The 14,075-nt window shown below is 37.3% G+C and overlaps 2 protein-coding genes across 2 annotated transcripts in view; one reads left to right on the plus strand and one right to left on the minus strand.

Annotated features, from left to right (window-relative positions):
* The window catches only part of LOC129253669 (suppressor of tumorigenicity 14 protein homolog), a 35,281-nt gene extending 32,662 nt beyond the window's left edge, over positions 1-2,619 (minus strand). Inside the window, exons 1-2 of the mRNA XM_064102947.1 lie at positions 2,569-2,619; positions 2,255-2,291 (exon numbers count right to left, since the gene is read on the minus strand). Coding sequence (XP_063959017.1) covers positions 2,255-2,268 — 14 coding nt within the window. The 5' untranslated portion in view covers positions 2,269-2,291; positions 2,569-2,619. The remainder of the gene's footprint in view (positions 1-2,254; positions 2,292-2,568) is intronic.
* Positions 2,620-3,950: 1,331 nt separating this feature from the next.
* Positions 3,951-14,075, plus strand: part of LOC129267173 (replication factor C subunit 1-like) — a 37,139-nt gene continuing 27,014 nt past the window's right edge. The window contains exons 1-8 of the mRNA XM_064102953.1: positions 3,951-4,119; positions 5,775-5,955; positions 7,312-7,502; positions 8,321-8,444; positions 9,016-9,170; positions 10,008-10,271; positions 12,224-12,403; positions 13,387-13,494. Of these exons, the coding sequence (XP_063959023.1) occupies positions 4,111-4,119; positions 5,775-5,955; positions 7,312-7,502; positions 8,321-8,444; positions 9,016-9,170; positions 10,008-10,271; positions 12,224-12,403; positions 13,387-13,494 (1,212 nt within the window). The 5' untranslated portion in view covers positions 3,951-4,110. The remainder of the gene's footprint in view (positions 4,120-5,774; positions 5,956-7,311; positions 7,503-8,320; positions 8,445-9,015; positions 9,171-10,007; positions 10,272-12,223; positions 12,404-13,386; positions 13,495-14,075) is intronic.

Consider the following 14,075-nt stretch of genomic DNA (forward strand, 5'->3'; position numbering starts at 1 on the left):
AATATTTAAAGACAGGAGTTTTAAAACGCCGGCATTCTGACCAAACCTGAACACATTAAGATTGTAAATCTATTTTATTCTTCTTTCTCCATAATTACAAAATCGTCAGGAAATTTCGTCGGCGCCATTCTACAAACGACAATGGAGCAACAAAACATAAAACAAAAAGGTTGACTGATATACCAAGGAGAGTGATATCTCCTTGGATATACAGCGATTCCGCCGGTGAATGAAGATATTAAACGCCTAAATTGCTAGATGATATCGAAATCATTTCATTTTTATTGCCGAGTGGATTACTGAGTTTTTTTTTCTTATTAGTGATCTCAGATAAGGGAACGTAATTGAATTTCGATTTGTGTTTTTATTGTCGTCAAATTGGGAATCAAAATAGGAAAAGTTAATGACCGACTGCATGGATTCAACGAGGGGGAACGACGTGACAGATGGGTAGATGAAGAATAAAGGGATAGAAGAAGATGGAGGTGGAGGGAGATATAGAAGGAGGAAGAGAAAGAGAGAGAGAGAGAGAGGGGGATGATATAGGGGTGGTTTTATATCAGTACAATTTTGTTTTTATTGTCTAAAGTAGAATCAGATATAAGGTATTGCATGAAGGTAAGTATAAGATAAAGATATTTAAGTTTGCTTTATTATCAAGCATTTTTTAAGAATGAGAAAATAATTTAAACAATTGCAAAATTGATAAAACACCTTTTAGGGGATCTATATATAGGCCTGCCACCCTTTGGCTGCACGGATAATGGGAAATTTTAGTTTTATTAAGCGGGTAAATGCGAATAATATTGATGATGACAATAAATATGTGGGCTTCAATAATAATAATTATCGTTATTTTTTTAAGTAAGCAAACAATTAATTCATTTATTTCATCAATATATACCCATTTGCAACTGTAAGCTCATTATTTTTTGTCTATTATTGATTGGTATTTCTGCATTTGTATATTGAAAATGGGTTTAGAGATCAAATAAACCAATAAATTCAAATTCAATCATGCATGTATTCACTTATTTCTTTTATTAGTTTATCATTATTTTTTTAATTTTTTTTTATTGGGGGGGGGGGGGGGGGTGTGCTGCACTATCCCTACTCGGTCAGTAGTATCAAGGTTGCGATAGCAGTAACACAACGTCATCATTATAAGCATCAGCAGCAGTATTAAAAAAAAAACATCCTGAAAGAAAAAAATACATTGACCCCGCACATGACCCTAAATACTTCTCTTTTTTTTTTTTTGCTTTCTGACGTGCCCTTTAAAGAAATTCTTGGATAAGAGCTGCGGGCTTGAATATGAAATATTGCGACGGACAAGCTAAATAGTCAGTCCTGCATGTATTATTTTATTTCGCTTGCTATGATCAGTACCATAAAGGATGGCAAATTGAGAGATTATACCTCAAGTAATATGACATGCACAAAGTGGACAGATGAATTTGGTATAATTCCGAAAGCAGGTGATCACATTAGGCACAATACAAGAAATCATCACGACGAGAACTGGGCCCCGTTGTACAAAGAGTTACGATTGATCCGATCAATCACAACTATGGAAAGCCAGCAAAGTCAACATATGAAATGCATGTTTGTTCAAAAAAAATTCTAGATATGAATGCAAATCCATAAATTCATTGATTTCTTGACAATTCGGGGTGTTCTCCTTTGATTACAAAGGACATTTGCAAATTTCCTGTAGAAAAAATTATGACACTGATGGATTTCCATAGAGTTACGATTGATCGGATCAATCGTAACTCTTTGTACAACGGGGCCCAGATGTCACTAATGTCCACTCTAAATTTACAGGGATTTTAAATAAATCCACATCGGCGGTAGTCGGTAGACAGTGACCAACCTGAAATAAGGATTTAGATTGATTGACTGATTAATCATGTGCGGGGTCAATGTATTTTTTTCTTTCAGGATCTGTTGTTTTTTATACTCCTGCTGATGCTTATAATGATGACGTTGTGTTACTGCTATCGCAATTCTCCAGAATTTGAATCTAATTAAATTTTGGTCACAACTCACAACCGATCTGTATTTATTCAAAGTATAGTGTCATGGTATCTCAAATGCAGACATTGTTATGAAGGGGAAAAAAAATAGGCAATAGTTCATCTCGCAATGAAAAACTCAAATCCTTTTACAGTTAGATGACAAAGTAACATAATGGAAATTAAAGGCGTAAGAGCTTATGTAAATATAATTGAATACACTGATTTATACTTACTTTTCTGTAGACATCCTGTCTGTTTTGTCTGTTGTTGCTATGAATCAGATGACAGACCGCGGGAAAAAAAAGAGACACAAAATTGAGAATCCCAGCTGTGAATGGTTCGGTTGGGCGGTGATCGCTTGCTACTACCTGCCCTGGTTTCACGAACTATAGACGTGTCCAAGACAGTTGGTTGGAAGAAATTGTGATTGTTGATGATTTTCAGAGAATGAGCATTGATGAGCTCAAGTGTGGACCGGACGATTGCTCCCTGATTTGAGATTTATTGAATGACAAAAGGATGATAGTTCCCAAATACGTGATTTTACCTGGGGTGCCCTGTAATGAGGTCAGTATTAAAGTTGAGCCTGTCACTTTCTCAGGCTGGCGGAGCGAGGGGCAGCGGATGGCTAATAATGAAGATCGAAGTTCATGTTTGGAGGTGCACGCCTATACGGATCAGTGGGTATGGTATATTAGAAAGTGGGAGATAGTGATGGAGGGGGAGAGAGATGGAGGCAGAGATAGAGAGAGATGGAGAGAGAGGGAGAGAGAGCTAGGGATTGACAGACGGACACACACCCCACCCCAGTCAGTCCGCACAGCGTATGTATAATGCGGGATGTAATGGCACGGAGCCCGTCAGTGTATGGTGGGGCCGGGGGGGGGGGGGGGGGGGAGGCATGCATATGCAGAGATTGAAGAAGAGAGTTTTAGAGAGACTTGAGAGAGGGAGGGTGAAAGAAAAGAAAGTGGTCATTGCTGGATGGGCGGGGCGGGGTCGGGGTAACTGTCAGAATTTAAACGCTCTTCCAAGACATGATCCTTAATTTGGATCAGGAGCGGCGCCAGGGTATTTGACGGGTGGGGCGAGCTGATGGTGATGTATTTTTTCTTCAATTGAATATTAGGTCATATTAATAACAATTACAAACGACCAAAAAGTCTCTTCTTTCTTTTTTTCCTCCCCTTCCGTCTTTTCGTCATTATTTTTGCTTAATTCTCTCCTATTTTTTTCTTTGTATTCAAAGCTTGAAAATTCATAGGGGCAGTCGCCCCTGCCCTCTGCTGTGATTGTGGTTATTATCATTATTATTAATTATTAATTATTATCATTATCATTACTATTATTATTATTATTATCATCATCAACATCATCATCATTATCAATTAATTATACTATCATCTATACTTGTTTTGTTTATATTGATTGTCAAAATACATCAGAGCTGGGCTATTGGTGTTGAAGTTAGAAAATTAGGAGACTTAGGATCCAAGTCGTGAGTCACCAGGCCATGTATTTGTTGAAAGCACTAGAAAGGGGGTCCTCCCTAGTGATAACGGCTATCGTAAGCAGGGTCATAAGGCACTGAAAGTCCCGCAGGAATGAAAAAAACCCCATAAAGCCAATTGAAGAACTCGTCGCGTTTTAAGTGAAAGTTACAAAAATGAGCAACCCCCTCTATCTCCCCCCTCAAAATAAGGAAACGCATTCTTCATCACTGATCCCCAACACTTTCATCTCGTAATGGTAGACAACTATAAAAATAACAAAAATCGGAGAGATGCCCTTTTCGAAAAGTTTTCCGAGTTTCCTTTCCCTCCATCCCCTCCATGCTGCGCTTGGCCACTCCCCTTCCCCCTCCGATCAATCTCTGGCATATCACGTGATTTATAGTGCGATCAGGTGATCATGATGGGCTGGCCCCCCATTCATTTCAAGTTTTTATTCGTAATCTTTACGAATCGACGGGGAACAGCGAACGCAACTTCAGCGCGCGAGCGCGAATGACAACAACATGGGTTAGTAGTTCGACTGAGCTGAGCTGAATTGAATTGAATGACGGCTTATGTCAAACAGCTGATTAATCATGTCGATGGTAAATATTCTGAATTGCATGCACATTTTAATGCTTTGACGTAGGCCTATGGTTACTTTTAGACATTCAGTGATTTCAAATCCTTTCGTTGAAAAAATGCCCTTTCAATTTGAAGTTGAAACGGAATTAAATAAAAAATTCGAAATTGTGTCCTGACCATGATGACTCGTCGTGATGCCTGATGGTCCCGTCGTGATGACGAATTGAGATGGGAATTGGACTAACGTTAGGTTTTTCAGGCTAGTTTCAGTGTCATCTGATGCAAAGAAGTGATGGATGAATGTGGAAAACTAGAAGAAACCTAACGAGTGAATGAGGGAGGATATGGTTGGCCCAGGGATCTAGATCTAGCTAGCTAGAGTAGAGTCTAACTTGTTGAGTTAGAAATTTTTGTTGCAAGAAAATATTTGCGATCAATTGCAAATATTTTGTTGCAATTTTACAACATACTTTTTAGATCAACGTCAGTTATAGCAAATCAGATTTAACTTCTTGTTTCAAGGAGCAGATTAGCAATCACTAATTTGCAATTTACTGCAAGACATTTGAGTGATTTAGGGACCATATATAGATCGCAATTGATCGCAAGTTTCTTGCAACACGGTACACCCGAGTCGATCTCGATCTGTTCTTACTGTCTTAGTTAGATCAAGATCTAACTTACACATGTCATGACATGCGTGACCCAAAAAACATGTTTTTAAACTAAAGTCTATATGTCTGGTCGCATGTGCACTTGTTAAGGGTATAAAAAACAATGATTTTTTTTTAAAGGTGGTTCAGAAAGACTGGTCAATCATGGATGGTCAATTATGTTCAATCCCGGGGTCAAATGTATTAGGGTAATTTTTTCTTTCCAAAGGCAAGGCTTTTTTTTTAAGAGTAGCCAAACGTGTTTAGAACTTTAGGGTATATTTTTTCCCAAGCTTTTTCCCTGCATGGGGCCAAAATGTGTAAATGAAGCCTGTGAAAAACTTGTTCAGGGGTTATTTTGCACACAGAGAAAATCTTGTTTAGGCCCATGTTTGGAAATAATTTGGTCACGCATGTGTACAGCAATATATTTGACTGGCCCCATCACCCCCACCCCCCCCCCTCAAGATGGTTGGCCAGGTATTTATTTAGTACAGACTTTCACTTGTGACTTTTTCAAACCCCCTCTGTGAAAAAAAAAAAGATCCAACTAACGTTAGTTAGAGTTGTAAAATCTAGAATCTTGACTTGTTTAGAACTATTTGACTATTTCAAAATGTAACTTTAGGGTCTGAGTTGGAGATAGTGAAAATACACTTGACAGTGGAAACAAGACTTCAAAATTGCAAAATTAATTGCATTTTATTTTCCCAGTTGATATGCAGTATTTTTTAATGAAGGAAAGGATTGGTCGAAATGCATGCCAAAAGGCTTAAATCATGAAAATGAATGTTTGACAGTTTGGTAATGATACATGTTTCCGTGCAGTCATGACTATAAACTAATGGATGGATTCAAATGAAGAGGGGGGGGGGGGGATGGGAGGTGGGGGGGTGAGGGATTGCTCCCATGTAGTACATTTTACTAGTGGCCAACCTGCTAGTGGCATGCAGTCATGTGCATGCACTGACAATGATAAAGACAGACTTGATCTAACAATAAATTTATAAATCATATTCCAGGACATTCGATCCTTCTTCGGCAGCCCAGGAAGGGGTAAGTCTGCATCCAGTTCAGCTAAGCAGAGCAATGGCAAGGGTAAGAGAAAGCACAATGACGATGACGGAGACTTCGTGCAAAGTGAGAAGAAGCAACGCCACTCGGCCAAATCAATGAAGAAATCCAACATCATTTATGACTCTGGTAAAGTGAAGGTGTTAATGTACTTAAATGAATGATTCACATCCTGTGTGTCTTTCATAAATACTAAACACAAGGATGAGAAACTGTCTTGAATTCTGAGAAAATTTTTCCCTTCAATGAGTACATGAAATAAATACAAAATTATATTCATGTCTAGTACTCTGCTCCCATCTTCTCTTCTTTTGTCATATTTGCAAGACTTGTATCAGAGTTACTAGCAAGGTGAATTAAAACATTCAAGAGTTCAGGTTAAAATGTAACCACATAATGGCCTCCAAAATTTACAAATTAAGAGAATTATATACATAGTAATAGTGGAAAATTAGTATAGACGGGGAATGATAAAATAAAAATCTAACATTTATTAAAATGAGCAGAAAGGTTACCATGCTGTTTACGGATGAGGTATTCTTTGTTATACACTGCACTGTATGAAGCGAGGTTTAAAGAAAGCAAAGTCAGGGATTTATTTTGAAGTTTGCAGAGATAAAGTATTTTAAGAAGAGAAAATTGAATAAAATAAAGAGAAAACTTGTCAGGGCATCCATATTTTTTCCTCCATTTTGAACCTGTTGACTTAAAATTTTCAGCATTTTAGGTATCAAGATCTAGTAGTGCTATAAAAAAAAAAATCAATGAGTGGGACAAGGAAAAATTAAATTAAAATCCCAAGCATGTTGGGCTTGATCATTTGGTAATCTACACTGAGTGATGAGTGAGAGGCTTTGTTGGATGCCAAAAGAACTTAATTGCTTTAGAAGCATGATCATTCATCCTTTCCCTGACATTTCATTTTCTTGCCTCAGACATTTTCAGAAATGAATGTAAATTAAGGTTTTGAATTGCAACAAATCAATTCAATACCTAATAATATAATGTTCAATATATTATGTTGTTAAATATTATAAGTTTTCATTTCATTAGTGATGTAACTTTAATGCATTGATTTTATTTGTTATAATTTGTATTAAGTATTTTAGGATTAAGGTTTAGGTTTATTGTATACATGTAATTCAGATCAGGTTTAATGTATAATTTAGTAATTAAATATATTTTGTAAAGCGCATAGAGAATCTTTTGACTATTATGCGCTATATAAATTTCAAATATTTTTATTAGTATTACCTTGAAGTTTAAAACAGGAACATGATCATGAAACTTGTTCCTAGTTTCAAATTTTCTTGAAGTGAGGTTATAAAGTGTACAAAAAGTGTGCAATTCATAAATGCTTTTTCTCTAGAAACCCTTGTGAACAGGTTCAGAAGGCAACCCTCCTATTCATCATAATCTACACAATTTTTCCAAAATATTCTTTACCTGTTATGTTAGTTTCACTTTTACATTGAACATTCATAGACTCAGACGACGAACCACCCCAATCCAAAAAGTCAAAGACCCCTGTGAAGTCAGCCGATTCCAAGACCAGTAAGGGACCGGCCAAGCTGCCTCAGCCGACCCCAGAGAAGAAGAAACCCACCTCGGTGATAGATTTCTTTGGGAGCTCACCGGTCCAGAGGTCTGCAAAGAAATCCACAAGGAAAGATCAGGTACGACAGTGTGGTCCTCTTAGGATTTGGCACAAAGGAGTTTTCATAGGACAAAGTTGCAGATATGTTATAGTTGTGGGAAATATTGAAACAGTCATTGAGCTATCAAATTCTTTCCATGATATTTAGGAGAAAATATGCATTGCAAAGCATTGATTGCACTTCAAAATATACATATATATATATAAAAAACATCTGGAATTGTCGGACCACCAATTTGGGTGTAGTCCTATGCATGCTTATCTGCGTGAAGTGCACGTGACTGTTCGAAAATTGAGTCAGATTTTTATCATTTTGATGGTTATATCACTTTAAAGCAAACACACTTGAATGTTGTATTCTTTGATTCATTATAAACAGCATTTTAATAGCAATCACTTTTAGAAAGTCTACTCCATTATTCAAATTTACAGCATGAACATATTGTAATAATAATAATAATAATAATAAACAGTTCTTGTATAGCGCATATCACGATTATGAATAATGTCTCTATGCGCTTCCAAAGGACTTGGATATTATTACCCCAGCTGTAGCTTGGCAGCCGTAATTACTTGTAGAAGATTAACTTTCGTAGTTTCAATTCTTTTTCCAAGATGTGTTTCGTAAAATATATCTTTGTAGCAGAATGAGTATCTGGCTCAGAAGGCAGTTGACAGGTTTATTAGCTTATCTACAAGATCACCTTTATATAACATTCTTGCAATAAAATTTGCCTTTTAATATATATTTGAGCTGTTTTTATTGATAAATGAATCTTCCTGTAAACATAATTGACAATAGTTGACAAGTTGATCTGCCTATTCACCACCTTGCAGCCAATCCCAAATGGAGGATCCAAGAAACCAAAGCTTGAGAAGGAGGAGCATGATGACGATGACTTTGAAGCCACCCTCAGAATGATGGATGAGGACAAGTCACCTCATAAAGAAGACAAAAAAGGTGAGATTGGAAGAAAAACAAATCAAAAGACAAGACAAATATCAGACAGAAGTCCCTTGCTTTATGGTCCATTAATAAATAGAACAGGCTACAAGACTACCGATCTACCAACTGAACTATTATGCCTCCCAAAACCCATTGCAAAAAGAGTTTTTTTATTTTTATTAACATGTAACTCTAAAAGTCAAGTTGAAATTTGAAAGTCAAATTGCATAATATGGTAATAATGATGATAATGATAATAATAACAGCAACAGCAACAATAATATGCAGCATGTCACTTAGTACAATGTTTCTAACATTTACATACCCCTGCTACCTTGATCATGTGCTTGAGAATTTAACAAATTCCTTCTTACCGAGAACCCATTTACTACACCTGTGTCGACTGTGGCAAATATGCAAGGACGAGTGCCATGGTGGGATTCGAACCCCGGACCTTGTGGTTCACAGTCTGGATACTTATCCACTGATTGCAACTGTTTCTGCAAAGGGCCTTATGTTTTTAGAATTTCAGCGATATATGGCAATAATAACTTTTAGGAGATGATATCCTCTGTTATTTTTATAGGTAAGGGTAAAGGGCTTGCAAGCAAATTGGCAGCTAAGGTGAAGGCGGGTAGCCTCGTTCCAGAAACACCGGACAGAGAGAAACCCAAAGAGAGGCAAAGATCTGTGGAAACAACAATTGAGGATACTCCATTAAGTGGCAGAAAGCAGAGCAGAGTGAGTAACAATGATTTATTTTTGTTTTCTTTTCTGGACAAAATTATCAAATTGTTAGTGGAAGCTTATCAATAATAATGATGATGATGATGATAATGATAACATTTCTATAGTGCCTTTTCTATTAAGATACAAAGCACATTACATAGAGAGAAAAATACTGTAACAATGTTACAAAACATAAACAATAATGTATTCAAATAATTTGCAAGAGTTATGTGAAACAGTAGTTACTGGATGTACACTATCCTAAATCGAGCTTCAAGTTTTAAAAGGATATGTCAAGCTTTTAGAAAATAGTAAGGCTCAAAAGAGGTTTTTTTTTGTTGCAAATGGACCTACCTTTGTCAAACCAGATGACTTTTATGTTTTAATTCAATTTTGACCCAAAACAGAAAAAATTATGCCGATCAAACCTACTTTTCGTTGTTCATTGTTATGCGTGTTTTTATTTTTGTCACAAGGGGATGGCGCAGTAGAATACCATATATTTATTAAACGTAAATTACTGCAAAGAAATAGTTGATCTATGGCGTGGGGGGGGGGGGAAACAAATGACCGACTCTTTACAGGCCCAATATTGTAAAACAAAAAGTTTCTCGTACCAAATATTACGAAAACGTTTCATAGCCTCTATGATCTCTGAAAATGAAAAGCAGGGAAAACACCTATTTTAATCCATATAAAAGAGATGATTGGCTTTTCTGTCTTGACTATCAGAGAATGTATCGTCATAAGTTGTATTCAGAGAATGTATCATCGACTTGTAATACCAAGCTATAGCATCGTCTGACCTTCACAAATGCATTTTCAAAATTCCTATTCGAAAAAAAAAAGATATCAGCAAAGGAAGACAAAAAAGCAAGTCCGGAGAAGAGAGTGACCCGGTCGACCCCAACCAAAGCCACACCCAGTAGGCCGCCACATATAAAGTCTACCACCAAAGCAAAAATGGAAATTTCATCCCCTCCTAAGAAGAAGGAAGAGGTCACAACCAGCCCCCCAGCTGGTGAGGGGGAGAAGAAGAGGGGCAATGCTGGCTACAGGAGCTATCTGAATCGGGAGGGGCCGAGGTCGTTGGGGTCAAGAGAGGAGCCAAAGGTAGGTCTTTGAGAAGAAAAAAATTGCAAGTCCCCTTAACACAAAGCTTAGCAATTGATCACACATTTGATTTGTATGCTTGAGTGCACACAATGAACAATGTAATCAATCTTAAAAGTTCACCCTTGGGATCAAACACTTAACTTTGTGTTGCAGGGCTCACACGTTTGTCCATTATCCATCCGGTGATACGACATTTGCTCCTGAGACAGTTGCTCCGGGCTTTATTTCGTCAAAGGTATGGGGTTAGGGTTGGGGTTGCAATATGGTTTGAGGCGTGAAATTATCATTATCTAGATCTATATATCAACATTTTCACATGATACTATACTTCCAAACCTTTAATCACAGGGGTGTGAGAGTTCAGATTTTTATCTGATTTCAGATTTTTGATTTTTAGCTTAATTTCAGCTTATTTTGGGCCTTCCTCTGTACAAAAAGTATGGGAGCTCTCTCTATTTCAGACTTTTTCAACACTCTTCAGCTTTTTTCAGATCTTTTTATTTGTGACCACTCACGCCCCTGTAATCAACCAAGCAGAGCTATAGAAATGATAGTACCAAGCAGGCGTTCTTAATTTGTTTGCTTGAATTTATCGGCCCATACCATTATAATCCCTGCGCATGGGCAAGGTCATATTGATTTGTTTGTCTACTTGCAGCTCTTTGTGATAACTTCATTGCAGAATTGCCCGGAATAATTAAAAGTTGCAGACAGAACAAAATGTTTGATGTTTTTCCTTTCCCAGCATCCATGTGACTCTCCTTATCCGTTCTTGTTCTATCCAAGAACGATAAGCAGAGCTGCCAAGTAGTACGATTTTTCCGTATTTAGTACGTTTTTCCAACCAAAATACGGCAATACGTTTTTATTAGATCAATGTAATTTCAGGTAACTTGTTTTTTTTTCAATCATTTTGTAAAAACTAGGGTGAGATATACACAAGTTTCAATGTTTTTTTTTTTCATCTGCAAGAGCAGTGCACATTTTAGCTTGCATGCAGCTTGAGCGCCGTGATGGGCAAGTGCGCCAAGCATTTTTTTATTAAATACACTTTTTTGGGGAAAAATACAAAATATTTATCTCACACGGTAAAAATACTGATTTTTTTTGGTCAAAATACTGATTTTGGGGGAGAAGAATACTGAAAATGCAAAATACAACTTGGCAGCTCTGGATAAGGAACTGGAACAACCTACCCAGCTCAGCTGTCAACACCAAAGGAATGTCCAGTTTCAAGGAGGCGCTCTTCCTGCCATCAGAATGATGCAGCCCCCTATTGGATCCCATATGATTTAAATTCAAAATCTTGGTTTTTACTTGCACTCAGCATAGCATGTTTTACTGTACATGTACAAAATTGCTATGTCTGTCCATCACCATTTCTGCACTTCATGACACTCCTTCCAGTGGCTCACTTTATTCACCATCCCAGTGTAGCTTCTGTATGAGCTGCTAAAGGGATTACTACATCAAGTATTCTATTGCTGGCATTTATTCTTCACATGTTTGTTGATTATGCCAGATATATAACAATAATAATGATTTTATATCAATCAAAAAGGAATTAGTCAATAGGAGAAGAGTTGAAATATGGATTTGATCAATTTTGCTGAAAATTGATGAAAAATCTGATCATATTTAGAGGTATAGGCGTAGAGGTGTTGTGGCTCAGTGGATAAGTCTCAGGACATTGAACCACAAGGTTCATGGTTTGCATTCCACCATGACATTCTTGTCCTTTGGCAAGGCATTTATCTACATTTGCTACTCTCCACCCAGGTGTAGTAAATGGGAATGAGGTAGGAAAGGAATTCTTGAAATGCTTGAGCACCTGGTCAGGGTGTCCTTGGTAAAGCTGGGTAATAGTATGCAGCATTTAGAAACATTAAGCGCTATGTAAATGTTGCATATTATTATAGTTTTTATTCTTCTTGTCCTTTTATTGCTAGGGTGCGGATGGCTGTTTGTCAGGTTTAACCTTTGTGGTCACTGGAGTAATAGAATGCTTTGACAAAGATCAGATCAAGGCGATGATCGAGCAGCACGGCGGAAGACTCACCGGTAGCATCAGCAAGAAGTCAAACTATCTCGTGATTGGCCGAGAACCGGGAGAGTCCAAGGTCGCAAAGGTCAGTGGAGCACGAAATACTGAATAATGTAGATTTGCTTCCAAAAAGATAGATAGTATACAAATAATGAATGTTTATGAGTGCAATGGACAGAATACTTCATGAGGTGAAAGATGAAATGATCCATTCAACGAGGCGTAGCCGAGTTGAATGGATCATTATTTCATCTTTCACCGTGTGAAGTATTCTGTCCATTGCACGATTGAAAAAACATTCATTATTTGGTTTATATGACACCTAAAAAATGATTTTTTTTCTTCATATAAAATTCATGAATTTCGATGCAAAACATGCCCAGGCAGTGCGAGTTCGGTCTGTTGATTGTTATGTCATTACAACGTGCGCACTGCTGGTGCATGAGCTGCAGTCTCGGTGCGCGAGTGCAGTGTACAAAATCGTATGGATCTAAAATTGCACGGTTGATGACGTCATTGCAAAATGGGCTGAATGAATGATATCAAACAACCAATCAAATCACAAGGATCTATCTAGGTGTCATATAAACTAGTTTAATTCACATTTAATAGACTTATCGTGTCATCTGCAGGAATGGTTTGGCCTGTGTATGTAGTCTTCAACTCATTCGTGGTATAAAAATTATGGCATACGTTTCATAAACATATGAAAAATATTAGATTATTATAATATACTTGTGATATCAACATTATCATGCCATAGGCTTTGTTCGAGACATTTTGCAACCTATTAGATAATGATAATAATATTCAGCTTAATACATTGTACATATTTTTTTAACTGTCTATGCGTTTAAGAGATATCTCATTACATTGTTCATCATATAAAAAGTTGTTCTGAAATAAATATTTTAAAAAATCCATATATTATTTTGGTCTGATGCTGCCGGGGCTTGTGAGACGGATGCTCTACCAACTGAGCCAACGCACTGGTTGCATTTGAAATCGTGCTTTCCTTCAGGGTACTGATTAAATATCTGGAATGTTTTCTGCGTCATCCCATCATAGGCTCAAGAGTTCAGAACCAAGCAGATCCAAGAGGAAGAACTCTATGACCTGATAGAATCCAGACCGGGGAAAGGAGGGTCAAAGGTCAAAGATCAGCAGCCTGTAAAGGTAAGAAGTCTATTCCATGACCTTTACTCCAGGCAGCGATTGCTCCTGTTGGAAATCTGACCTTTGATCCAGACAAAACTTACCCTCAAACAACACAAACCTTATTATGGCCAAATATATACATAAAATATGTATGTCCAGCCCTATCTTTGTGGGTCGTTCCTGAAAGCATGTAATGATAATTATACTTATGCTTATATAGTGCTTAATAATTACTTTATCAGAAGTCTCTAAGCACTCTACAGTAATGCAGCACAATTACCCTGGCTTTAGCAGAGCAGCTGTTGTGTGCACTGAGCAGGCCTGATATTCTCACGATATTTATCGGGTTCCCGATATTTTTTCACCAACATGGGTGATCTCTGAGATCGATGTAAATCCGGTATAAAATTAAGGGGGGTTAGGGTGTCTATTTTCAATGCCTTATTCGCAAAAATTGCTAGAAAATGAAGGGCACATTGCGCCCAAATTCACACAAAGTTATAAGTTCTGGCAACTTGCTATCGTTACTTTTTATGAAAATTGCCGTCATGCATTCGAAAACTTGATTCTTCGACGGCTATTTGAAGTTTATCGCACAC

This window comes from Lytechinus pictus, chromosome 1 (genome assembly GCF_037042905.1).
Source record: "Lytechinus pictus isolate F3 Inbred chromosome 1, Lp3.0, whole genome shotgun sequence".
Lineage (NCBI taxonomy): Eukaryota > Metazoa > Echinodermata > Echinoidea > Temnopleuroida > Toxopneustidae > Lytechinus > Lytechinus pictus.